The sequence below is a fragment of the Gymnoscopelus braueri genome, assembly GCF_963280865.1.
Source record: "Gymnoscopelus braueri genome assembly, chromosome: 16".
NCBI classification, from domain to species: Eukaryota; Metazoa; Chordata; class Actinopteri; order Myctophiformes; family Myctophidae; genus Gymnoscopelus; species Gymnoscopelus braueri.
The window spans coordinates 35,189,648-35,217,541 of record NC_137616.1 but is presented as its reverse complement, the minus strand read 5'-3'; the positions used below and the strand labels follow the sequence as shown (position 1 = coordinate 35,217,541).

General features: G+C 46.5%; 1 protein-coding gene across 1 annotated transcript; it reads left to right on the top strand.

Annotated features, from left to right (window-relative positions):
- Positions 1-27,894, top strand: LOC308102946 (uncharacterized protein; the record flags this gene model as incomplete). Its single annotated transcript, XM_080452798.1, has 10 exons — positions 1-285; positions 4,400-4,522; positions 5,320-5,489; positions 7,697-7,752; positions 10,449-10,587; positions 12,438-12,565; positions 20,789-20,924; positions 22,094-22,271; positions 24,874-25,150; positions 25,419-27,894. The coding sequence occupies 10 exons, from the start codon at positions 1-3 to the stop codon at positions 26,165-26,167; spliced, it is 2,241 nt and encodes a 746-aa protein (XP_080308924.1). The 3' UTR covers positions 26,168-27,894.

Here is a 27,894-nt window from a genome sequence, read left to right as displayed (position 1 = left end):
ATGCCAGCTGCTGCAGTGAAGCCGGCTCCGGAGGAGGAAGGCATGGTGGCGGAAGGAGGTGGAGGAGGAGGAGGGGGAGTGGGAGAGCGCGGCGGCGTGCCCCAGAGGGAAGCCTCGGGGCCGGCCGGCGAGCGGCTGCCTCTCCCCGGCCTGAAGGTCCCCCGGGAGATGCTCCGGAGTTTCCCCCACTCCAAGCGGGTGGGATCCTACCTGGTGGGCAAGATGATCAACAAGGGGTCGTTTGCCAAGGTGATGGAGGGGCTGCACATCGGCACGGGGGAGAAGGTGAGGGGGGCTGTCTGTGGTGTGGATTTTTGTAATATTAGTTCAAGAGAGGGTCTTTCACTGGTTTAGTAGCAAGTGGGCACAAATAACCTTCGAGGCTGAATGAGCAACTTTTTCTTTTCCTTTTTTGACCGTACATTTCGTATGGTAATATCAGCATGGGATTCTGATCATGATTTGAACTGTGTAGAGTACAAAGCAAAGTCAGATGGGGCTAATTAAAACTCTAGTCCCCTCTAGTCCCCTACCCCCCCTCCCCCTGTATGAGCATCCGATCAGGACAGAGACGAGGCTTTATTGTCACATACAAGAACATCTAGTGAGGACAGGGACAAGATAGGGACATGGTTCAAGCTTCAGTGTTCCATCACAGTGTGTCTCGTTAAAAGAAGTGAAGTAGATCCTCAAATCTGTAAAGCAATAGAATTGAGGGATTACATTTTTAGGTAAGGGGTTGCTAATTTAATTCATCTATTCAATTGTGTTTTTCTTTCTGTCTAAAACACAAATGGACCTGTAACTCAGAGATTTGCTCCACGGGAGTGTGATTGTTTGTCTCTGTCCCTTTACAGCTGTAAAGAGGATTTAAGTTGTTATAGTTTGAGACGTTTTATTATCCATTCATTCAGAAGTGAAGTGGCTCCTACTGTACAGTACATTTGTGTGGTTGCAGAGCAGAGTTTAGGTGTGGTACGTAGGGTTTAAAGGGTATGATTTGTAACGTGTACACCTGTAAATGATAATCATACACACAGTTTTGAAGTATGGAAAGGCCTGTTATTATCCTCTATGCACACACACCCTGCTGCTGTCTTTGTTTCACGAGGGTATGGTTTCATTGTTCCATGGAAACATATAGCTTTAGGGATTAGTAGAAATGGCCTAATTTTCGGACCTTTCACCAGGGGAAACGCCCACTTTATTATTGTTTCTGCTAGTGTCAAATGTAGCTGACATTGAAGTGAAACGCAAGTGTGTGTGTGTGTGTGTGTGTGTGTGTGTGTGTGTGTGTGTGTGTGCGTGTGCGTGTGCGTGTGTGTGTGTGTGTGTGTGTGTGTGTGTGTGTGTGTGTGTGACTGACTGTGTGTGATTCATGGGTCACTGCCTGACCCCAACTTCTCTGTACCTGACCCAGTCTCCATGGTGATGACTGCAAGCTCACCTCTGTGGATGTTTGTTCCTCTTAACCCATGAACCTCTGTGTGTGCACACAGGATACAATCCTCAATGTTCATTTAAGTAGTGTAAAAATAGAGTCTAGGGTTTCGAATCCATCGCGTTGCATCCAGATTTGTCGAGCGTCTATATGAACACAAATGACCCATGTTCGGGGGAGGGAAGCCGGGCGGGGCGGGTTATATTTGTCACTGCATGTACTCCTACGGGGAGCACAGGCAGCACCTGTCAGCACGGAGTGTTGGGTAGGAAGAGTAGGACGGAGGCGCTGCATGTGTCCTCCCGGTTGGGGCTCCTCAGTAGGCCAATAGGATACAACAGCAGTGACAACACACAGAAACCGGGAAAGTAAGGGGAGATATTGATTGACATAGCTACTAAATTGGGAAGAAAAAGCTACCAAAAAAACTAGTGTATCCTCTCAGAGTTAACGCTCAGGATTTTACTTGGATGCGGTCACGTACTTTACATGTGAATATACTGTTACAAGCTCTAAGGAATGACCTTTCATTGAGAACATTTCAAGTAGAGATTCAACTGTGTTATTGTTTCCCCTTAATCTTGTGCATCATATGACTTTGGGTTATGGTAGCCTAGGGCAGTGGTTCTCAAAGTGGGGTCCAGGGACCCCTAGGGGTCCTTGAGGGGGGTGCTAGGGAGTACCCAGCAAAATTAGGTACAATTTAACCACATGAACCGTATTTTATCCTCAGGCTGTTTGAAAATGGCTGGTCTACAAGTTCGCAAAGCATCATGATGCAACGTGTGAGCTTGTAGATTTGCTATTTTCGAAACATTTAGAAAAATCTTAAAAAACTGGACATTTGAAATAGTTTAAATTATTATTATTATTATTATTTAAGTTGACATGAAAAGGAGAACCACTAGCACCAGGGGTCACGCAGTCACACATGTGTGACCAGTAAAAAAGTGTCCGTACCGTGACATGTTTAACCACTTCATTGACCAAGGTTCCCTGTAGGGGTCTGTACTTTTTTCCTCTACACCAAACCCCCTCTGTGAAAATAGCCGATCTGCTATTTTCAGCAAATGCTTGCCTATTTTCGGCTAATATTTGCCTATTATGGCATGCCCAGAATAGGGACGCTAGGGTTTGTGGTTTTTTTCCTTGCATGTAGTTTGTTGTTTTCTCTTTCTCACACGTGAACCAATAATAAGTCTTAGTTTTTCAGGTATTATAAGTAAAGCCTTGATTTATAGAAACGAAAAGGAAAGAAAGGAATGCATGACATACAGATATGATGGTGGCCGGGAAAACTAAAACGAAGATGATTTGACAAACAATTATATTTCTTTTAGGTAGTTTTAGTTTAGTTAGTTTTAATTTTAATTACATTTTTATTTTGTTTTCCATTCTCAGTTTATTTTTCATTTTAGTTTCAGTTAACATTTTTCTTAACATTTTCCCGTTTTAGTTTTGGTCTTAGTTTTAGGTTTTTCTAATAACCCTGCCACATGACCAAGGTTGGTGGAATCTGCATTCAGTACAGCATGGTGGGTGAGCTCAATTCAACAGTGTCAGTAACAGGCAGATATCAACATCACAAAAGACTTGACATCACGTTAGACAACAGATGTTAATAGAATATGAAGTGATCATACTGTATGAGGTTGCTGGTAAATTGATTCCTTTCATAAGGCAAGTCAATTTCAATCTTGTTTGAAGTTTTCTATATTGCACTGTCAATCTAGCTTCCTTTCCTTTCATTATTCCTTATCTAAGTTATCTGAGACGGGCTACATTGAAACCAGTTCAACACATGAAGCCATTAACATACTGTAAAGAACGGTTGATTTAGCTTACAAGTAATAAACCCCCTTTACAAAGCAGACATTCAAAAGGCGGTACAGATTGGATTTTTATCTTCCATGTGTGTGAACAATGCTGTGAACACGCAGACATCACATCAGCCTCAATGATCTACCATAATGTTTCAGTCGGGCAGAAACCTCTTATCTCCATATTTTTTTCTTTTTGTGTTTTTTCTTAAGTTAATGTCTATACTTGATCATATCTACAGTGTCACACAAAAGCATCAAAAGTAGCTGATAGACAAGTTCAAAACGCGTCGCTTTGAGCTGCGTTTCGAGCTTGAATTTGAATACTGAAAAGTAACGGTTTTGTATATACATTATGAGGTTTCCACTCGACAGAGATGACAAGTTGGAAAGTCGTTATATAGAGAGGAAGAACCAAATTATTCATCGTAGTGTTTATTTCGACAAAAGAAATGTTTATATACTGGCATAATTGGAGGCAGCATGTTAAACTGATATAATCTTCAATGAGTTAAAGTTACTTAGGAACCATACTGGTGGTCTACCACGTTTAGTCCATTGATTATGAGTCACAGTATAATTGAGATTACTGCAGACATTTTCCAAAGCATACGATTTATTTTTGTAGTTTCTTCTTTTCCCATTTTTTGGGGGGTTGAGGAAACCACTGGATTCCATTCATTTCAGCACAATATGAAAAAATATTAAGTTATATTATTGCTGTGTTTTAATGCATTTGATAGTGTGGATTGAAAATTATCGCTGGGGAAACGATTTGGTTTTACGTACAAAACTCAAACATCCATGACTTTTTAACATGGCAGGATTATCAGCCGCAGAATCAGAGAATTCTAAAGTGGTTTTATTGCGTGAAAGAAAAGAAAAACAGCCAAATGTAATTATTCCTAAATCTAACTCAGCAGTAATGTCAAGTATACCATGATTCTTATCAGTGGGGTACGCATGCCAGAAAAGTGATACAATGGCACACACATAACTGTGTGTGTGTGTGTGTGTGTGTGTGTGTGTGTGTGTGTGTGTGTGTGTGTGTGTGTGTGTGTGTGTGTGTGTGTGTGTGTGTGTGTGTGTGTGTGTGTGTGTGTGTGTGTGTGTGTGTGTATATGTGTGTGTGTTTAAGGTGGCAATAAAAGTGATAGATAAGAAGAAAGCTCGTCAGGACTCTTATGTCCTGAAGAACATGAAGAGAGAACCTCGAATACACCAGATGGTCCGACATCCTCACATCGTGGTCCTACTGGAGGTAAGGGCACGCCATCCCTTTCTCTTTTCTTTCTCACTTTACCTGTCCTCTCTCTTCTCTCGGAATACTACAAAAAGGAGTGCGCAGGAAAAAAAATATTTCACCAACTGCCAGTGGTGGAAAAAGTACTCAAATTCTTTACTTAAGTAAAAGTACCAATAATGCAATATAAAAATACTCTGTTACAAGTACCAGAATTCAAAATGTACTTGAGTAAAAGTACAGAAGTATTGGCATCAAAATGTACTTAACATACCAAAAGTAAAAGTACTAAAATATTTGAAAATAGCAGATCTACAAGCTCACAACGCGTTGCGATGCGACGCGATGTGAGCTTGTAGATCGGCTATTTTCAAATAGCCTAGGTATAAGATAGGGCTGAAGTGGTTAATGTATGTTTCATAATGTAATAATTTATATCTGAAAAGTAACTAGTAACTAAAGTTTTCAAATAATTGTAGTGGAGTAAAAGTACAATATTTGCCTCTGAGATGTAGTGGAGTAGAAGTAAAAGTATTGGAAATTGGAAATACTCAAGTAAAGTACAAATACCTCTAACTTAAGTAAATTTACTTAGTTACTTTCCACCACTGCCAACTGCTTTACACTTTAAAACTGTGATGTGACAAATACAACTGATTCTGATTCTATGAAGGTGTATAAAGTAAAAAAATGAACCTATCTTTGTAAGGGTGAAGAATAATGCTCAGGATGTGTGTGTGTGTGTGTGTGTGTGCGTGTGTGTGTGTGTGTGTGTGCGCGTGTGTGTGCGTGTGCATGTGTGTGTGTGTTGCCAGACCCTGGAGACGGAGAACAGCTACTACATGGCCATGGAACTGTGTGCAGGTGGAGACCTGATGGACAGGATCTGTGACAAGAAGAGGTTGGATGAGAGGGAGGTTCGGCGTTACACGCGACAGATCCTCTCCGCCGTGGACCATCTCCACAAACACAACATCGTCCACAGGTGAGGAAACCCCTTTGCACACAAACACCATAGACGAAGATCCTCAGAGGTACAGTAGTTTAACTCTGAGGATGAGCCTGTTTTTATACTGTCAGAGTTAAAGATTTTGCTGAGTGAGAGAGGGAGAGAAAACCTCTTGTCTCATGTCTCGCGTGTCTCCCCTCTCTCTGCCCTGGGTTTTCTGCCTGTCTCCTCTCTCCTGTCTACATAAAGGTAAAATACCAAAACTTTCACCTTTAATCTGTACAGTAGGTGTTCTACATATAGGTGCTTAGCACACCTCCATCGGTGCCCACAAAGGATTATGCATTTTTTCAGGAGTTACTCGCTCCCCAATCATTGTCCCATTTTCTCAGTCAGAGCCAAAAATGTACTTCTTAACAGTGGCAGAATTATCAGCGATAGAAGCAGAGAATTCTAAAGTGTGGTTATCACCTGAAAGTATGAAAAAAGATGAGAAAAGCTAAATCTGATTATTAAAAATTTAATTTGGAAAATGGTCAGCAGAATCAGAGCCAGAAAATATATAATGTATACACTATCAATCTAGGAACCCATCTGCAAAAGAATACGATTTATTTTCCCTTTGAATCAGATGCAGAGCTCTGAATCTGTCTTGAGAGATTAATATTCTATAAATACTATTTATTTTTCAGACGAAATAAAAATAAATTGACCCCCAAAAAAGACTTTAGGAAGGTTTAGGATAGTTGCCTAGAACACAATACACTTGTACAAATACTTTAGCCCATATCTGCAAACATCCAGCCTATTCTCTCTCTCCCTCTCTTCCTCTCTCTCTCTCTCTCTCTCTCTCTCTCTCTCTCTCTCTCTCTCTCTCTCTCTCTCTCTCTCTCTCTCTCTCTCTCTCTCTCTCTCTCACACTGCTACACACAGAGTAGTTTTCAGGGCATTAACAGCCTACATGGGAGGAAGGTGGTTACAAAAGTAATATAGTATCTGGCAAACTGCGTGTGTGTGTGTGTGTGTGCCCTGTGCTGTGTGGGCGTTGAAAGTGTGTTAAGACATTTTAGTATGTGAGGGAATGAGACACACACACACACACACACACACACACACACACACACACGCAGCGTGCACAGTGCAGGTTCTTGGGTTTAAGAGCTAGGCTGGCTCCTCTCCGGGTGGGAATGTGAACACCAGGCGATGACCTCATCAGGACGCGGCGACGCCATGATTCACACATCATCACAACATCACGGACTTCCTCTCTAATGAAGTCCCCCAACGACGGCCATCCCTGCACCTCAACAGCACCCCCCACACACACACACACACACACACACACACACACACACACACACACACACACACACACACACACACACACACACACACACACACACACACACACACACACACACATCCACCACATGATTAAACTGGAAGTAACTGGAAAATTTGCACTTATATGAACCTCGTACCACCCACATTCTGTAGGTTTACCACATGCATTTCCTTTTTTATGGCAATGTCTGTGCGCTCTCTTTCTCTCTCCATCTCTCTCTTTGAGAACGTGTGTGTGTGTGTGTGTGTGTGTGTGTGTGTGTGTGTGTGTGTGTGTGTGTGTGTGTGTGTGTGTGTGTGTGTGTGTGTGTGTGTGTGTGTGTGTGTGTGTGTGTGTGTGTGTGTGTGTGTGTGTGTGTGGTGTGTGTGTGTGTGTGAGACCTGGGGTGTCTGCTGGCTACATGAATGCAGATGAAAAGCACAGGAGGAACTGGTTCCCAGTATGTACTTATAGGGGCTCCATGGCCCCAGACCACAGCTTTTCATTTCGATGTGTAGTTCCAGGCGGTGTGGTCCCTGGTCAGGAGGTTGGGGTACGCGCAGGCGCCCCATATGACGGCTTTTCCAGGTGAACCTGAAAGTACATTACTTTGGTCATGAGTCAACGCATTGAGAGGCCAAAGTATATCTAAATGTATCTCCAAATACATGTATTTCCAGAGTCTAAAGTATCAAATAAAATAAATGTTTTGGGGCAATTTCTTTTCTTTTCTCTTTAAACAAACATGAAATGCATTCTTTCGCAGAACGGGCGAGCCGAAAACATTCTGCACAGAGGCTGAATTTAAAAAATCCTCTGAGCTGTGGTAAACCTGACGCTAAGGATGGAGATTTCCCATCATGATGTATATTTATCCTGTCAGACCAAATGAAGGATCCCGTCTTTTCTGTTTCTGCAGGGACTTGAAGATTGAGAACTTTCTCCTGGACGAACACAACAACATAAAGATTGTGGGTACGTTGCTCCTCCTGTTCCTTCACAACCAATTTGTCATGAACACAGTCAGAACACACTTTGACACTGATGATGGGTAAAACTGTGACTGCATCGTTTTCCATGAACCCTCGTTTAATTTCAAGGACCCTGATAACTCTGGAACTGAGAGTATACCAAAGCGGGTCTATTTGGTTCCGTTTACACACTCTCAGAGTTGCAGACCTATACGTGTCCATTTGGAATCCAATTAAGGAACCCTGAGGGTCCTTGGACCCCACTTTGAGAACCACAGTCCTAATGTAACCAAATAGACCTGTGAGGGTCCATTTGGTTACATTTGTACTTGTCAGAGTTACAAAGGGATAAATTAAAACCGAGGATCTTATGTAAAGTCTTCAGTTATGATAATTATTTTTAAGCTAGACAATAACTTAAAGGAGAGACTTAACACTGGTTGCTTGTTTCCAGAACCTGGCAACACGAGTTGCCAGGTTCTGGAAAGAAACAAGCATCCAGTGTTAAATCGTTCGCCATTAACGGTGGCCTCGCAGGAAGTTTCAGCGCATGTTTGACTATCATGAGACTCCACAATGACTAGCAGTAGAGAAAAAAACAACTTTGCATCGGTTATAATAGACGAATCTCCCTAACCCACGCGCTCCCATTATGACAACGGAGGGGGTTTAAAAAATGACGACAGGGGAATCTATGGAAAAAAAGAACGCCACTTTTCACGTCGGTAGGTGAGTAACGAGACATCAAAGACAACACTTAATTTGTCCGGTATTCTCCTTTAACTGCCATATACCTACATGTACCAGACCAGTAACATTTGTCCCTTAATACATTCATTATTTTTAAGTCCAAATATAGGCATCTGTTTGGTTCTAATAAAGGAGCCCTTTGACACAATTACGTCTATATTCTATTCCTACTTTCTTCCGTGAGTGCCTGTATTTGTTTGTTTATTTATTTTAATTACGTTTGCAATGTATAATTTTGGCAATTTGTTTATTATCCTTTGTACTATTACTTTTCCTGTGATGTACACTGTAAAACCTGAGTGTTCATTTAACTCTGAGAGTGTACAAATGGACCCAAAAGAGTATCTTGTTTCATCAGTGGCGTGTTGGTGTCCTTTGATTGGCACACCTGCTTTTTGATTGGTATCAATCACCTGCATTATAAACAGCACCAGACACACATAATATGTATCGTGTTACACCGTGAAGAAGGCTACAGTACAAGACAAACACATTGGTGCTTGTGTTTTTACATTAAAAGTCCTCTGTCGATATACTGTATGCCAAAAAAAAAAAAAATAGGCCTATTTAAAAATAATAATAACAGAAAACAGTGCCTATGCAGTATTTCACGATTAAATGAAGCACTTTCTAAGACCACCTTTAATACAGAACTCATCGCTTTCAGAACCCAAAGCAACGCTCCTTACTCCAACTTCAAAAGGTCATAGTTTCTGAACATAATTGTTTTTTTTAACCGATAAAGGAATTTGCCAAATATGATGGTGATAATGCTATGCCAGCTATATGAGGTCCAATTTCTCTGTCAAATTAACACTGTTTCCCAAACAGTGAGTCGGGACCCATGTTTGGCTCGTGGACCAATTTTAAGGGTCGTGAGTAAATATCAATTTTTTTTTTGTTTCCTACATAAAAAAAAAATTAACCTACATTTTTTTAACAAGTTTAAACAAAAACATTCACTTTGTTTCAACTTTTCATCAATTAAAAACAATTCCAAATTTCAAAAGTATTTCAAAAAATAAAATAAAATAATTTCCATTAAAAAAAAAAAAAGTAGTGAAAATAGCAGATCCACAAGCTTGCAACGTGTGGGCTTGAACATCTGCTATTTTCACTTGTTTGGGTCTCGGGCAAATGTCTAATTTCTCTTTCGGTGAGCTAAAAGGTTTGGTAACCCCTGTTTTAGAAGATCACTATATTGCAGAACCTGTCAAATGTCTTTGTTAGCTGTTTCCTGAGCCGTTATTCAGGCGTAACACAGTAATCACAGTACCTTAGGGTTTTACAGTGTACGCTCAGGTAGCACAGGGGTAAATGTCCTGCCCTCCAACACAGAGACTAGGGGTTTGAACCTTCTAGCTTGGAGGCCAGGCTGGGAGGGCGATCTGTGTCGCTGCACTAGTCAGGGCACCTGTTCAGCAGGGAGAGGAACTGGTTCAGTTAACGCATGGATTAAAGCAATATGTTCAGAAGCATCTTCCATAAAACGCTAATGGTCTCTGATATTTCATATAAAAGCAAAGGTTAAAGCCTCAATCTTACTTCTTCCCTTTGTTGGCAGTATGCAGAACAGCAGGAACAATAATGACTAAAACATCATCATTTTACATATTTGTGTTACTGTAATTGTTTAGGAAACAGTGCTAGTGCAAGATTTTATTTTGCTTTAATCCAATGATAACGTGTTGCTCCACATGTGTTATGCCCTCCTGATGGAAGTCCTCATTGTCAGGTGAATAGAAGTGGCTAAGTGTATTAGAGGAGACACATAATAGGACCATCCCACATGACCAATCTGTGGGGGTTAGGAGCCACACACACAAGTGGGGAAAGTTGGGAAAATTGGCATTGGAACTTTCCTGTGTGTGTACCGTTTTGCTGATGTGTAAAAGTGAATGAATTAACACCAACATCCCCTCCTCAAATGAACGGCGTTTCTTTCTGCAGACTTTGGTCTCAGTAACACCCTGAAGGCAGAGTCGCTGTCTATGGAGCTGCTGAACACTCAGTGTGGAAGCCCCGCCTACGCTGCCCCAGAGCTGCTGGCCCACAAGAAGTACGGCCCCAAGGTGGACGTCTGGTCCGTGTGAGTACTGTGATCACATGTTAACCTGGTCCGTGTGAGTACTGTGATCACATGTTAACCTGGTCCGTGTGAGTACTGTGATCACATGTTAACCTGGTCCGTGTGAGTACTGTGATCACATGTTAAACTGGTCCGTGTGAGTACTGTGATCACATGTTAAACTGGTCCGTGTGAGTACTGTGATCACATGTTAACCTGGTCCGTGTGAGCACTGTGATCACATGTTAACCTGGTCTGTGTGAGCACTGTGATCACATGTTAACCTGGTCCGTGTGAGCACTGTGATCACATGTGATATGTTGACAATAACAGAAAACTGAAAATACACTAGTATAGAACCCTGAGGGACTCCGGTAAACCATAATATGGTTTAAGTGGTTAACCTGCTCCATGTGAGTACTGTGATGACAGGCTAACAGGCTGCAACAGTCAAACTAATACATCTAATTGATTATCAAAAATAATCGATAATCGATCATTTAACAAAATAAAAGGGATTAATAATCGATGTCATGATTATTTTTGTGCGATGATGTATAAAATAACACCTTGGTGGTTTATCCGTTGATATATAATTATTTTTAAATACAAAATAACACACTTCTCTATTATTCGATTAATCGAAAATCAATAGATTTTAGTAATCATATAGTAATCAATAGTAATCAATAGAATAATCGCTAAGAAGGTAAGCGATTGTTACAGCCCTAGATTGTTGCCCCCAACTCCTCAACACAACCTTGTCTCTCACAGCTCCATTTCTCACACACGTACAGTACACGGTTAGGTCGCTTGTATTATTGCCATGCATGGCAGGGCATAATGACACCTTGGTGGTGGTGTAATAGCTGTTTCTGTACTGTAGGCTACTTTACTGTATGCATGTGCCTGTACTGTACTGTATGTTGTCTGAGACGTTGACAGGCATGCAATGCTCATTTGGTATGTTCTTGCACTCTATTTCAATGACGTGACGCGCACGTCGCTTAACACCTACACTGCAAGTCACACAATGGACAATTGATATGCATCTAGGCTTATTCCTATGTTAATTCGCTAGGTGTGAGTCGGGAGCCTTTGAAAACTTTGTTGAGGTTCGAATTTAAAGTAGTTTTAAATCTATGCGTGTGCCTGCGTGTGCTCCCGGTCAAATAGGTTCCGGCACGGCGTGCAAGGCCGTCCAGTGAGCATTGCACCCCTGGACGTTGACATTAGCATCCAGTCTTATCTCGGCTACCGTGTCTATAGCCTGGTTTCTGGGGTCAAGAAGGTCGAGGCAGAGCTCTCTCGTGATAGCGCTGAAGTTGAGACTTTGATCAAAATCAGAAACATGAAACGCAAACCCTGCTTGCACCGACATCTCACTAACAAACACTAGTCTATAGCAATGATTAATTGCAATATAGAGATATTAACACTTATTTTAACCACAAAAAAAAGATTGAAGATCTCCATAATGCTCTCTCACCCTGTTATGTGATTTGAGCCGCTTACATAAATTGCGCAGCCTTTTCTGGCAATAACCGACTTAGGTTTTGGTCGGTCTTGGGCTCAGTACATCATCAATAATGGGCATTTTGATGATGATCAGGCTTGGGTACGGCTTGGGCTTCATCTCACTCGGGTCGGTTTGGATTTTTCAATCTTCAGGCCTGTTGAGAACTAAAATTTGGACCGTGACCTTCATTGTGACCTTTACCTTGGGTGTAATCATTATTTGTACTGTGTGTGTGTGTGTGTGTGTGTGTGTGTGTGTGTGTGTGTGTGTGTGTGTGTGTGTGTGTGTGTGTGTGTGTGTGTGTGTGTGTGTGTGTGCGTGTGTGCGCACGCGCATGCGCATGCGCGCGCAGGGGTGTGAGTATGTTTGCCATGCTGACAGGGACGCTGCCCTTCACCGTGGAGCCCTTCAACATCAAACAGCTGCACCAGAAGATGGTCAACGGAGACATCGGTACAATCCCCAGTGACGTCAGCAAAGGTACCTCACTCCTGATCGCTCTCAACTCAGCTTTGTTACACACCTGTACACATAAAGCATCTAAGCAGTTTCTTGCGGCTATAGGCAGTCCAAAAAAGACGCGAGAAACTAAACGCGGACTTTGCTGCACTATGGCGTGCACCTGTACGTCTATACAGCTGTGCACATGCATACCTGTACAGTTCTGTTGTACACCTGCTGGTTTAACCCATTGAGACCTGAAGCCGATTCTACATGTCTCCTAAATCTCAACAGTTTTCTGAAAAACGTATGTTTCTATATCAGTGGTGCTCAATCTTTTTCATGTCAAGGACCCCCAAAATTATATGTATTTGGCCGCGGACCCCCATCAAAATATTTTGTTCCAGGGACCCCCAGAAGCAAAGATTTGAGTTAAAATGTTCGCTTGAAAAATATATTATGTTCAAAGATTTGCACACATTTTCATGATTTTTCAAAAATAGCAGATATACAAGCTCGTAGCGCGGCACTCGGTGCCGCGCTATGAGCTTGTAGATCTGCTATTTTTGAATAGCCTAAAGTGTAAAATAATGTTTTTTAGCTCAAATAAAGAAATTACACAGTTCCAGGTATTAATGGGTTAAGAAGTAAAAATATGAGGAGAGATAAACACTTCACTATCTCAACCTCGGTGCATCTCTTTCTCTCTTTTTCTCACACTTGGACCTGTTGCACTACACTCTGTCATTGTGTCACCGCCAACAAACACAGCTCCTGTTACCACTGCGATGACAAATACAGGTCCGATTCCCCGCCACAGTGATAAGATCAGATGAGTTGTAGCACTGTTGCCAGCGGACAACAACAACACATTACAGCCTGGCGTCTGAGTCGTTGGAATTAGCATTCTGTCTTACCGCGGCTACTGTGTCTATATAGCCTGGATTCTGGGGTCGTCTGAGTCGTTGGAATTGGCATTCGGTCTTACCGCGGCTACTGTGTCTATAGCCTGGATTCTGGGGTCGAGAGGATCGAGCCAGAGCTCTCTCGTGATCACGCTGAAGTTGAGACATTGATCAAAGTCGGAAACATGCATGCACCGATATCTGCTGTTCTGCGTCTCTCCATTCCTGAGATATGACTGATTATGTCATTTTGATTGTGACCTTGACCTTTAACCTTTTTGTCCTGAAAGGTCTCTTCGGGGCAGCTCACTGATCAGTCCCACCGAATTTCATGAAAACCGGCCCATCCGTTCTCAAGTTGTTTATACACACAGATTACACACACTCACAGATTGCAATATGCATGCAATATACATTGTGGGACACTGATCAAGGCCAAGACACAGTGAGGCAGGGTACAAGCCCAATAAAGGGTATTTATTGAAGGCTGGGCTCAGAGAGCATTGTTTATGTTTTTCTTTTCCAAACTTTAAATCATATTCAACTCAAACATGTATCACAGGTTCTTCCCGGGGTCGGGGTTTCCATATACATTCCTAATCCATGCAATTCAGTAAGTTCCGCAGGTTGCCTATAAAGTAAAAGAGACATTCTTTTAGTTTTCAATTTCACTGTCAATGTCACATTGTAAAGGGAAAATAGTGGAGTTTCTCACTTACCGCCCGAGCACCTGTCCATTCACCAGGAGAGCCAGTGGAGAGTGAGAGAGAGCGTTTGTGTTTGTAGCTTGGGGTGCCACACCTAGCCAGTCATCACAGGTGCGCTGAGTTGGGGCTGATTCATGATGAGGAGAGGTAGGTACCGCCCCTCAATGACGTGGCCTAGGCTGTGGTGCTGTCTGTCAGGTCTCTCTCTGTCTCTCTCCCACTGTTTCTCCCTGGTGAGGTGCCTACCTGTCGGGCGGTTTCCTAGTGAAACTCCACATATCCCCCCCCTAAGCCCACCGCCTGGGCCGGGGGCTTCATTTTCCTCCTCTTCATACATCCGGGACAGTGCGTCCGCGTGCGGGATGTCCTTCCCGGGCCGGTGCTCCACTCTGAAATTATAGTCCTGCAGCTCTAGGAACCAGCGCGTCACCCTGGCATTCCGGTCCTTATTGGTCGCCATCCATTTTAGAGGTGCATGATCTGTAATGAGAGTGAAAGTGCGGCCCCAAAGATAATAGCGGAGGTGGTGTATGGCCCACTTCACCGCCAGACACTCTTTTTCCACTGTTGCATAGTTTTTCTCGTGGTCTAATAGTTTTCTGCTCACATACGTCACCGGGTGCTCCTCGCCATCAATGACCTGGGCGAGGACGGCGCCAAGTCCGGTGCCGGACGCGTCCGTGTGGAGGAGGAACGGCTGGCTGAAGTCAGGGGCCTTCAGCACCGGCTCCTCACAGAGTGCGCTCTTCAGCTGCTGAAACGCCAGCTCTGTTTCGGACGTCCAGGAGACGTGGTGTGGCAGCTTCTGTCGTGTTAGCTCATATAGTGGGGCTGCAACAGTAGAATAATTTTTAATAAACTTTTGATAATACGAAATTAAGCCAAGGAATGACTTTACTTGTTTTTTTGTGACGGGACGGGGCCAGTCCCGGACGCGCTCCACTTTGCGCGTCTGTGGTTTCACGCAGCCCCTGCCAATCGTGTAGCCGAGGTAGTCGGTCTCCGTCAGGCCGAGGCGGCACTTCTTGGCGTTGGCGGTCAGCCCGGCGCGTCTGAGGGCGTCCAGTACCGCGTCCAGGTGCTGTAGGTGGCGAGCCCAGTCACTGCTGTGGATGACGATGTCGTCCAGGTAGGCTGCTGCGTAGGCGCGATGTGGCCGCAGCACCCGGTCCATTAGCCGCTGGAACGTGGCCGGGGCCCCGTGCACCCCAAACGGCAGCACCGTGTACTGGTAGAGCCCCTCAGGCGTGGAGAAGGCTGTCTTCGCTTTGGCCCGGTCCGTCAGTGGCACCTGCCAATATCCCTTGGTCAGGTCGAGGGTGCTGACGAACCGGGCCGGGCCGAGGCGCTCGATGAGCTCGTCGACGCGGGGCATCGGGTAGGCGTCGAACGTGGATACCTCATTCAATTTTCGAAAGTCATTGCAGAATCTCAGTGAACCGTCCGGCTTGGGTACTATGACGATGGGACTGGACCAGGGGCTGTACGACTCCTCGATGACGCCGAGCTCCAACATCTTGGTCACTTCCTCTTTAATCGCCACCCGTCTGGCTTCTGGGATACGGTAGGGCCGTAGGCGCACCACTTTCCCCGCCGTGGTGCGTATGTCGTGACGTATGGCGTTCGTCCGCCCTGGTACGTCGGAGAAGACGTCACGGCTCCGTCCCAGCAGCTCCTTGAGGTCCTGGGTCTGTGCGGGGGAGAGGTCCTCTCCGAGGGGCGCCGGGGGCAGGCTCGGCGGGGCGGCTACGGCGAGCAGGGCGGGCAGGATCAGCGGCGGCGCGTCGTTCCACTTCTTCAGGATGTTTACGTGATAGATTTGGTGACCCTTCCTCCGGCCGGGCTGGCACACTCTGTAGTCGACGGGCCCCATCTTCTCTGTCACTTCGTAGGGTCCCTGCCATTTCGCCAGGAATTTGCATTCACTGCTTGGGACGAGGACCAACACTTTCTCCCCCACCTGGAACTCGCGGAGCGTGGCGCCGCGGTTATACGTGCGCGCCTGGTCCCGCTGTGCCTGCTCCATATGCTCCCGGACTAACGGCCAGATCGCCTTGGCCCGGGCCTGGAGGCGCTCGATGTGGTCCACAACGCTGCGGTGGGGAGAGGGTTGGCTCTCCCAGGTCTCCTTGGCGATGTCCAACAGTCCACGGGGTCTCCGGCCATACACAAGTTCGAAAGGCGAGAACCCCGTGGACGCCTGCGGCACCTCCCTGATGGAAAATAATACAAACGGGATCAACTGGTCCCAGTCTTTCCCGTCGACGTCAGTTAGTTTTTTTAACATTTTTTTAAGTGTCTGGTTGAATCTCTCCACGAGACCATCCGTTTGTGGGTGATAGACAGAGGTGCGTATACGTTTCACTTTCAGCCATTTGTACAGTAGTGTCATTACTCTAGACATGAAACATGTGCCTTGGTCAGTGAGGACCTCTTCAGCTATTCCCACCCGGCTAAACATCATCATTAGTTCGTGGGCCACTGCTTTGGCCGAGGCAGTCCGTAGGGGAATAGCCTCTGGATAACGAGTAGCATAGTCGAGTATTACCAGAATGTAGCGGTGGCCCCGGCCAGACTTCGGGAGTGGTCCCACGATGTCCATGGCGAGCCGTGAGAACGGTGTGTTGATGATGGGCAGCGGGACCAGTGGGTTATGAAACGTGGGTCGGGGGGCAGTTTTCTGACACTCCGGGCAGCCCTTGCAAAACTCTTCTACTGCTCGTTTAACGCCGGGCCAGTAGAAGCGGGCCAGAATACGCTCGTATGTCTTTTTTACTCCCAGGTGGGCCCCCAACTGGTGCGTGTGTGCTAGGTACAGGACTCGTGACACATGAGTTTTAGGTACAAGCAACTGTTCTATCGTTTCCCCCCCCTTGTCTATCACCCCTCTATACAACAGTCCATTATTTACAAGAAAGTACGGGGGATTCAGCGTACTCACCCCGTCACATTTCTTCCCGTCGATGGCGGCCACGTTTTGGCGCGCCATGTCCAACGTGGGATCGACCCACTGTGCGGTGGCGAATTCCCCCCCCCTCGGGGCTTCGGACATCTCAGGTCTGGGGAACTCGGAGAACGGATCACTCGCCGCAGTTGAGGCGTCGCGGCCTGGCGGAGACTGGACCTCCTCCTCTGCTGCACTCGCCTCCTCTTCCTCCGCCGCTGCGGTGTGTGGGGCCTCTTCTGGAGAGGTGCCACTCTCGGAGCCGGGATAGGTGGGGCGAAACGCCGGGCAGGCGTGTAGTGGAGCTGGGGGTCCGCTGTGCGCAGCGCGGCGGCGCCGGCGACGTGGCGGTTTCTTCTGTAGGCCCGGTTTCCAATATCGGTCGAAGAGAACGCAGTCCACTCCGATCAGCAGTGGCACGGGCAGGTTTGGCACCACTCCGGCTGGTACCACGGCGTCACCCCGTGGAGTCTGGACCCGGAGCTGCGTCACCGGATAATGGCGGACATCGCCGTGCACGCAGGATACTGGCACCGTGGTGGTGGAGAGCGCGCCCGCCAGGTCGGCGCGGACCAGCGTGACAGCGCTCCCCGAGTCCAAGAGCGCATGGGCGTCGGCACCGTCTATCTTCACCGGCAGGCGAGCGTGGCGGGGAGGTGTCGTCCCGGTGTGCAGGCACGGTCGGGCTGCGTCAGAGCTGGCAGCGGTCCCCATCGAGGCGTCGCGGTCTCGGTCGGGGCAGGACCAGGAGATATGGTCGGCCTGGCCACACACATAGCAGCGCCGCTGCTGTGCGCCCCGACCGGGGCCCTCTGCGACGGCCGCGTCGGTGCGGTTGGAGGACGGGTTCGGCTGCTGGGTCCTTCGCCGGTCACGGCCGGGTTTCTCCTCGGCCGGTGCTTTTGGTGCGTCGGCCCGGGTGGACTTCATCATCTCCACGCTGACTTGGTGATTTTCTAAGAGGGCTACTAGTGCTTCCAGGGAGCTCGGGCTCACCTGCGAGGCGTATCTGCGGGCGTCGGGCGGCAAGGAACGTATGCATCTATCTATTACGATTCTGTCAATCATGGGGGGCTCTCCTCCGCTCGTCAGCCAGCTGTGCGTCATGCGTAATAGGTTGGCTACTTGGGGCCGAGGTGGCTGGGCCGCCTGGTAGGACCAGTGGTGGAACCGCTGCGCTCTGGCGGGCAGGCTGTAGCCCTGGCTGGCCAATATCGCTTCCTTTAGCTTACGATAGTCTCTAGCGTCTGCCAAGGTTAGGTCCCGACAGACCCGCTGCGCTTCACCTGTGAGAAACGGTGCCAAGAGCGAGCCCCATTCTGCCGTCGGCCATCTCTCTCTGGCCGCGGTGCGCTCAAACACCTCCAAGTATGCTTCTATATCATCGTCAGGTGATAATTTAGTGAGCACCTCCCGTGGTGCGCGAGTAACCGAAACATCTCGTGAGATCCTATCAATCAATTTTTGTACCGCTGTCTGCAAGTCAGTTTGGCTTTTCAGTAGCGCCGTCAAAGCGGACGCGTGCTCCATGCTGTGGGTTCTTGACGTAGATCAGTGTACCCGTATTCTCCACCATTTGTGGGACACTGATCAAGGCCAAGACACAGTGAGGCAGGGTACAAGCCCAATAAAGGGTATTTATTGAAGGCTGGGCTCAGAGAGCATTGTTTATGTTTTTCTTTTCCAAACTTTAAATCATATTCAACTCAAACATGTATCACAGGTTCTTCCCGGGGTCGGGGTTTCCATATACATTCCTAATCCATGCAATTCAGTAAGTTCCGCAGGTTGCCTATAAAGTAAAAGAGACATTCTTTTAGTTTTCAATTTCACTGTCAATGTCACATTGTAAAGGGAAAATAGTGGAGTTTCTCACTTACCGCCCGAGCACCTGTCCATTCACCAGGAGAGCCAGTGGAGAGTGAGAGAGAGCGTTTGTGTTTGTAGCTTGGGGTGCCACACCTAGCCAGTCATCACAGGTGCGCTGAGTTGGGGCTGATTCATGATGAGGAGAGGTAGGTACCGCCCCTCAATGACGTGGCCTAGGCTGTGGTGCTGTCTGTCAGGTCTCTCTCTGTCTCTCTCCCACTGTTTCTCCCTGGTGAGGTGCCTACCTGTCGGGCGGTTTCCTAGTGAAACTCCACAACATGTATAGAGAAATACATCAAACAAATGTTGCCTTTTTGACTCATATAACTTAGCTAAGTGAGTTATATAAAAACACAACAATGATCTCTTTCTGTGTCGTGCTCCACTCCAATTAAGTCCGGGTAGCTCAGTCGTTAGATGCGATGGGAGAGTGCGGTCTAGCCAACACCAACTCGGGACTCCTGAATTGCTGCCCTCCACACCCTCCTGTCTAGCATCAGGGTCTTGAGCTCTGCAGTGTTGTTAGCTCCGCTGTCACGCCGCATTGCATCTACGTAGGCGGTGCGCTTCTTGCCTTTCCTGGCTGTGCCCTGGGTTGGCTTCCACAGTGTCAGTTTGCTTGCCACTAGTTTCGGGTGCCCTGCCAGCCTCATCCTTTTCTCTCTGACCTGTCTGTGACCCGTGGTAGGTCCCCGTAGAGGACCACATTTCTGATGCGGTCAGTTGTTAGAGGACTCTCCTTTGATTGTCAAGATGCTGGGTTAAATCCTGGGCACCGCCAACTCTGCATATGAGTAGCACATCTTGGGTAACTAAGACATGCGGTAAGTACTGGGAGCTGATGGTACGCGTTCCGCTCCACCTCAGCAATCCATTTCCCAGAAGGGGATAGACACCCTTGTTGCTCGGTTGTTGCTGACAATAAGCCACATCGACCTACTTACTTACTTACTTACTTACTTACTTACTTACTTACTTACTTACTTACTTACTCCACTTGGCCCTGCTGCATGTGTGGCAATCGATAGCAACAGTTGGAGTGTTGTTGTTGTTGGAAGGACTTGGACTGCTTGAGGATATCTGCTCCTCAGGTAGTACAGGTTATCAGGATTCCCCATCTCGAGACAAACAACCAGCCTGACTGTAGACTGGCTCTATGACAGACATACTAATTAAGCTGTTGCATAAGTCCACCATTTTGCTGCATGGTTGTTGAACAATGTATAATATGTATGCGTGTGTGTGTGTGTGTGTGTGTGTGTGTGTGTGTGTGTGTGTGTGTGTGTGTGTGTGTGTGTGTGTGTGTGTGTGTGTGTGTGTGGGTGTGTGTGTGTGTGTGTGTGTGTGTGTATTTATAACCACCGATCTGATCCGATATTATGCCTATATGGGCATATTGATTTATGCGATACCTCGGGTAGTGCATAAACAGGTGGGGCATGCATTCCCAATTTGCGTCGTTCTCGAATTCCATCGCTCCCGAGTATCCATCGGGCACCGGCCTAGTGTAGTGTAAGCAGATAGTATACCGGTAGTACAAGCGGAAAACGTGGCTCGAAGCTATGAGCTTGCATGGTGTTCAATCAATCTGTCAATCTGCGTGTTCAGGTTCCAGTACCCAGCACTGGCCAGGTTATTGTGTGGGTGAAATAGGCTCTCTCTCTCTCTCCCACTTCTCTCCCTCTATCCCTCCTCCCCGCCTATCCATCACCCCTGTCTACTCCTCACTCGCTCCATCCATTCATCCATTCATCCATTCATCCATTCATCCATTCATCCATTCATCCATTCATCCATTCATCCATTCATCCATCCATTCATGTATCTCTCTCTCTAGGTGCTGTGGGGTTTGTGATGTCTCTTCTAGAACCGGACCCTGCTAAGCGGCCCAGTATCAGAGATGCTATGGAGGAGAGATGGGTAAACGAAGGCTACGCTAAGAAACCTCTGCACTCCCTCTCCCATAAAAACAGGTACACACACTCACGCAACACACGCACACGCACACGCTCAGCGTTAAATTAACACTGTCGATTTTACTGTGTACTGCAAAAGAATATGAATCACATTTCAAATCATATAAAAAATATTAGCCAAACTAATTATTTGTAACATATTTTTAGACCTTTGAAATATATTTTCACAAAATGTGTTTTAGATCAAATTTGACAAAAAAAAAAAAAAAAAAAAAACATTCTGAACCACATAGAAGTGTCTGTATATTTTGCTTTGTGTGGGTATTGTTATTTTGTTGCATGGTTGTTGTGACCGGTGCACAGAGAAAGGCACAAGGACCCTCACATATGAAAGCCATGTTACGATGACTTGTTAAATGTGGGAACCGAGGGGGGAAAGGGCGATGGATTTTCGAACAGAATGAAAATTCTTGTGGTATGCAGTGTAATGGGTTTGTATATTATAGCAGGCCTAAATGATTTTTACAGCATTTGGCGGGCTGTGGAAATGCAATCGGATACGGCTGCACTTGGCAGTAATGTGTTGCCTGGATTCCATCATGAACCAAACAAGAACCTTTCAGTTTGGCACGGTTCACCATCTTTTATTGTCCGTCATTCAATGCTCACTGCTTAGTCATCCACCATGAACTGAACTAAATGATTGATGATACATTTTCACTGAAATGTCTGTCTGTCTGTCTGTCTGTCTGTCTGTCTGTCTGTCTGTCTGTCTGTCTGTCTGTCTGTCTGTCTGTCTTGACCCCCAAATTGATATGTATTGGGCCGCGGACCGCCATCTGATTTTCTTTTGTGCCAGGGACCCCCAGAAGCAAAGATTAGTGTTAAAAGATTTCGCTTAAAAAATATATGTTCAAAGGTTTGCAATTTTTTAAAGATTTTTCAAAAATAGCAGACCTACAAGGCAAGCTTACGAGCTTGTATATCTGCTATTTTTGAATAGGAAAAGTATAGAATATGGTTAAAGTGGTTAAATGATTGTGACGCTATAACTAATTTAGCTGGGGACCCCCTGGTACCCCACCAAGGACCCCTGGGAGTCCCCGGACCCCACTTTGAGAACCATGGTCTACACAGTACCTATTAATTCTCTCTCTCTCTCTCTCTCTCTCTCTCTCTCTCTCTCTCTCTCTCTCTCTCTCTCTCTCTCTCTCTCTCTCTCTCAGGCTGCATCCTGAGGAGCTCAACTCGTCTGTGTTGTCCTACATGACAGAGACCCTGGGCTACCCCCTCTCTGATGTCATCCAGACGCTCACCACCAACCGACCCTCCGCCATCATGGCCTCCTACCACCTGCTGCTCAGCAAACTCAGCAGGGGTCCCAAGGGAGGGAAGGGCAGCAAGGTATACAGAACATGTCTCTAACTCCCTAACCCTAAACATCCCCACCGCATCCATGACCATAATCTCAAAGGAGGAGTTCACCCCCAAAAATTACTTATTTTCTATCAATTACACAGCCCATAAAGCCTTGAATTTGTGGAGATGTTTTTGTTTTTGTCGCATTCCTAATAATTTGATGACCGGCGGAGTCGGTATTGGCTCAGGAATGCGACAAAAACAAAACATCTCCATGAATTCAAGGCTTCATGGGGTGTGTAATTGATAGGAAATAAGTATTTTTTGGGGTGAACTTCTGCTTTAACTCTGATTCCTGAACCCTACTCATAAACCTATATGATTATGTTTTTTTTTAGTAGGGTATCGCCCCCACACTCTCTTCTCTATTTCCCTTCTCTCTTGCTTCCTATCACGCTAACCCTTCCTTAGACTGCATCATTGTTTTAATTATATTTACTTCTATACCTGAGCATGCAGTGTGGTTGTCTGAAGGTAATCTCGCAAACTACTTGTTTGCCACACTAGCATTTGTGACAGATCACAAATTATTTTTGTGATTCTTGATACTTGGCCAATCAAGCATCATATTTCTTGTGCACACTGCCAAGGAACTCAATATTTATCAGTCAACAAAAACGATGTTATTTTAGTGAATTGCTAGCCTCAGCCCCACCATCACTCCAGGCAGTAGAATATGTGTCCACTAGGCTATGGAGTGGCACTGGCCAATCGGTCATAAGCTGTCCATTGATATATATTTTTCAGTGAATCTTAGTTACACCAACATTGTTAAGGTGAAGTAGTTTTGTTCTTCTTGGTGAAAGTTATAAAGATTGCTATGTCTGTCTCTTCTACACAGCGCCTAGACTGACACACACACACACACACACGCACGCACGCACGCACGCACGCACGCACGCACGCACGCACGCACGCACGCACGCACGCACGCACGCACGCACGCACGCACGCACGCACGCACGCACGCACGCACGCACACACACACACACACACACACACACACACACACACACACACACACACACACACACACACACACACACACACACACACACACACACACACACACACACACATAGAGAGGGAGAGAGACTGAACAAACACACACAGTCTGCATAACCTGACTGACACCATATCATAGCAATATCGATTGTTTTACAATCCATCAGAGAGAGAGAGATACACTCACACACAGAGATAGAGATGCCGTTAAGTTCAAGGCCACGTCTGATTGACACCAACACACTGTACATTCAGAAACATGACAACATGACGCACGCATGTGCATGTTCACGGTGAAGTTGTGGCTCGTTTCTAAGGTTACAGCATACTATGTATCCACTGTTCCTATGGTGGCAAGTTTACATACATTAGTCATTAGATAGATTGATTGATTGATTAAATACATCATTAGTCAGAAATGTAAACAGCATGAGGTATACAGTCAGACATTAAGGCTAAAAGGAAAGCACAAAAAAAAAATGGGGATTTTTTCTCCACTGTGGTCCTATGTATTCAATTCATCAACATGAAACAAACATGTTTTAAAAAACGGTGGCAGTGAATGACACTTCCTTTCGGTGGGAATTTACATTTACCTCCCCTTGTGGTCTCCTGATAGATGTTTTTTCAGGCAACTTTTTGAAAGTAACCATAACTAAACTATGACTGACCATTGACCACACAATCAGAAGTTACACTGAATGTATATGACCTGCTTACATGCATGCAGCCAGTGTGTTACTAATGTGTCTGCATCAGCCAGGGCAAGTATTATTATTGGAGATTTGTGCGCGCGCACACACTCACACTCACACTCACACTCACACTCACACTCACACTCACACTCACACTCACACTCACACACACACACACACACACACACTCACACTCACACTCACACACACACACACACACACACACACACACACACACACACACACACACACACACACACACACACACACATACACACACACACACACACACACACACACACAGATATGTTCCCCTGTAACATTCTCACCTATAACCATGACTGTGTTGGTGTGGTAGAAGATGGAGGAGACCACTAAGTGGAGCTTGCCCATCGTACACCTAGAAAGAGAGGAACAATACTGTCTACAAGACACAGCAGCAGGTATACTGCATCTATACTGTTGCACTGCTCCTTCTAAAGCTGGGCTCACACTGCAGGACTTTGGCTCGAACATCCCAGACAAAATTTAGTCTTGTGGTGTCTGTCTGGTTGATTTTCCCGACCAGTCAGCTTGAAGGCAGTCTAACAGCCAAAGAGATGTTGGCCAAAAATGTAGGACATTTTTGTTATCAAATAAAAACTAGATGGGGTCTAATAACACGTGGATCTCGGACATCGTGCGATGAGTCTATAACGCCAGTCATCTATGACATCAGAACTATGACATTAGTACTATGATCATCTCCATAATTGGGCAAAGTTTCAGCCTACTATTATGTCAAAAATAGAGTTACTTCCTTGGCCTACTGGCAGTGTGCACATTGCATTTGCTGCGTGGTGGTTGGCCACCTGCCCCCATTGACAGCCAAGCACTGTTTCTTTTAGAATGAGCCGGCCAATGAGAAAGCCCCTAAACCGTCCAGCAGGCCTCTGAGGAGCCAACCGCAGACTACGGGGGGGCAGAGCAACAGGAAGAGGCTGGAGGAGCCGCCCCGGACGGATCTCACCAAGGACGACGAGGAGAACCGCCCCCCCTCTGCCTCCCCAACCCTCCCCCCTCGTCTGCCCTCGCCCTCCACCGCTCCTCTGTCCACAGAGGAGGGCATCACCGACGAGGAGATCGCCATCACTCTGGACACCCGAGAGACGCTGTTCCCTGAAGGTAGGGTATACATCACACACGCATGCATGCACACACTGTTAGTTAGTTGACCTTGTATTTGAACTGTACTTTCGTGTGCTTTTTTTCTGCAAACTTCTATAGTATTCAATCAATCAAACTCATAGTATACACAAGAATATAGCACTTGCACCGACACACATGCACAAACTCATTTAGCACATACTCACATTTCTGTTTTCGGTGTTTGGAATTAAACATATAGTAACATTGAGGGGTGCGTGTGTGTGTGTGTGGGGGTCCTTTCCAGTGTCATTGTTTGGCGACAGGGAGCTGGTCCATCTGTCTCCCCCCGCCACCAAGCTGTGTGACTCCGCCCCATGCCAAGTCCCCGCGGGCGCCGAGCCAGCGCGAGACGGCGTCACGTCCAGGCCCGTCCGACCCGCCCACCTGCTCAGGACCACGCACTCGGACGGCTCGGCGGATCCCGGCTCGGACTTCTACCACGACGACCATCCCCACCACGTCAACGGCATTAACGAGCGCCTGGAGAAGCTGCAGACCTTCTATTCCACGGAAAAGACCGGAATCTCTCCCAGGATGCTCCTGGACTCCGACGCGCACCCTCCGGACCGAGAGCGCACGGCCTCGACGGAAGCCGCCCAGACGTCTCCGTCCGCCCCCCTCCCCCGCCTGCGCAACGTGGGCCCAAAGGACGGGGCGGGCAGGAAGGTGACGTGGGTGGGGCTGACCCGGCCCGGGCCCCCGGGACTCCTGGTGAACGGGTCCAAGCCTCCGGCCTTCCCCGCCCAGCGGCAGCACACGCTGGTCATCAAGAGCCTGCGGCAGGAGAAGGGGAGGAGAGGAGAGCGGATTGGAGGGGGGGAGAGAGGGACAGGTGGGGGAGGAGGAGGAGGGATGAGCGGAGTGAAGAGGAACTCTGTTCAGTTGCGTTCGTCTCTCCAGCGCCGCATGGCGGACTTGAACCTCCCGCTGCTCCCTGCCGCTCTGCAGGGCAAAACGGACAGGAAGAACCAGCTACACAGTATGGACTACTGACACTCATCAAACATAGAACATACAGAGTACAGACTGTATACTGACTGCTATGTCTGAGGAAGGGAGGGGGGTAACGCTATACAGAGGGATGGAAGATCGCTTCTGACCAAAGAGACACACACACACACACACACACACACACACACACACACACACACACACACACACACACACACACACACACACACACACACACACACACACACACACACACACACGTACACAAATCCTGAGTGTTAATTTAACTCTGCATTAAGCGCAGCCATTCTCACCCAAGAACCTTCTGCATCTCCAACACCACTAGTCAAGGGCGGTGATTTTTTGTGATGGAGTAAACCCGCATGAACACATGGGGAACTCCACGTTAAAATGTGGCAGTCTACCCATACAATTCAAACCCAGGACCTTCTTGCTGTGAGCCACCACGTGCCACAATAAGGACAGGACCGATAAGTCACTTTCTTGGTCCAGCAATTCCAGCTGGCAATTTCCTCAGCCTTCATCAGGGAGGCTAAACAGGAGCCAGAAGTTTAATGGAATGCATTAGGATGTCTAGCCTGGAAACCTGACGAATCTGCCAGCGCAAATATTGCCTAGTCAGAAACTTACTCTGCTCTTTAACCTAAATTTACCTCAATTAAATTACATAGCGTGCACAGTATAAAAACAAGAGATCAGAAAACAACTTATTATATGTCTTCTTTTATTCTCCTGTACCAATTTTGTGACAATGGTCACATACATTCAAAAATAGCATTTATTCAGAAGCTTGTCCACCCTAGCCTGGTAAACCATCCCCCCTCCGGAAATATAATTTGCATTTGATTTCAGGAATTGGTCTGGCCTACAGGCCTGTATGGGCAATTTGGCTGCGGCCGGGAGCTGGGCGGGATTAGAACCTCTTCCCCTTCAGCCAATCAGCAGTTTGTTTTCCCCACCACCAGCCAACGTGACGCAAGGGGACTTTTAACAGGGCCATGCCGAAAATAGGTTGCTTTATTCGGATACATGCGTGTCACTGCCCACCCCTGCCGGTTCTCTGAATTTTTATTTTTAAATAAATAGGCTCTGTCATGATTAATTGACCACATGTATGAGGTTAAACAACTAAATTCTAATCGAACGATATCTTAACTAAATTCCGTGCCTCAAAAAAGAAGTTTGAGAGCGTTTTCAAGTTTTAAAACCACAGAATTTCAATGATGGCCCGTTCCATTTTTGTCGGCTGCACTTGGCTACATTCGGGTTCACTCGGTTCCATCTGATTGGCCTACCTCCGCTGTCAATCACAGAACAATGAGCGAGGACGATGATTGGAGAGTTCATGTTATGAACTCCGCAGAAACGCCCAGACAGGCCTGTATAGGCCAGACTCACTCCTGATATCAAATGGAAATGAGATATCCAGAGGGAGGGGTTTACCAATACCAGGCTATGTCCACCCCGCTCTCATTGACTTCAATGCATTCCATCAAACGTCTGGCTCCCGTTTAATTGCCTCCCAGTGCATCTATGGGAGCATGTCATGGCATAGAACAGCTGTCCTTTAAGGGATATTTCACTTTCAAACATGCTTGGGGTCATTTTAACGTCTACTCAGGCTTTTGTGAGCACCCCAAACAGTTTTTAAGTTGCTTGATTCCGTATTTAGATATTTGATATTCAGTTTATCAAATAAAGGTTAAAACAGCCGCACACTGGTTTAAAGCTCCCAAACTATTTTATCA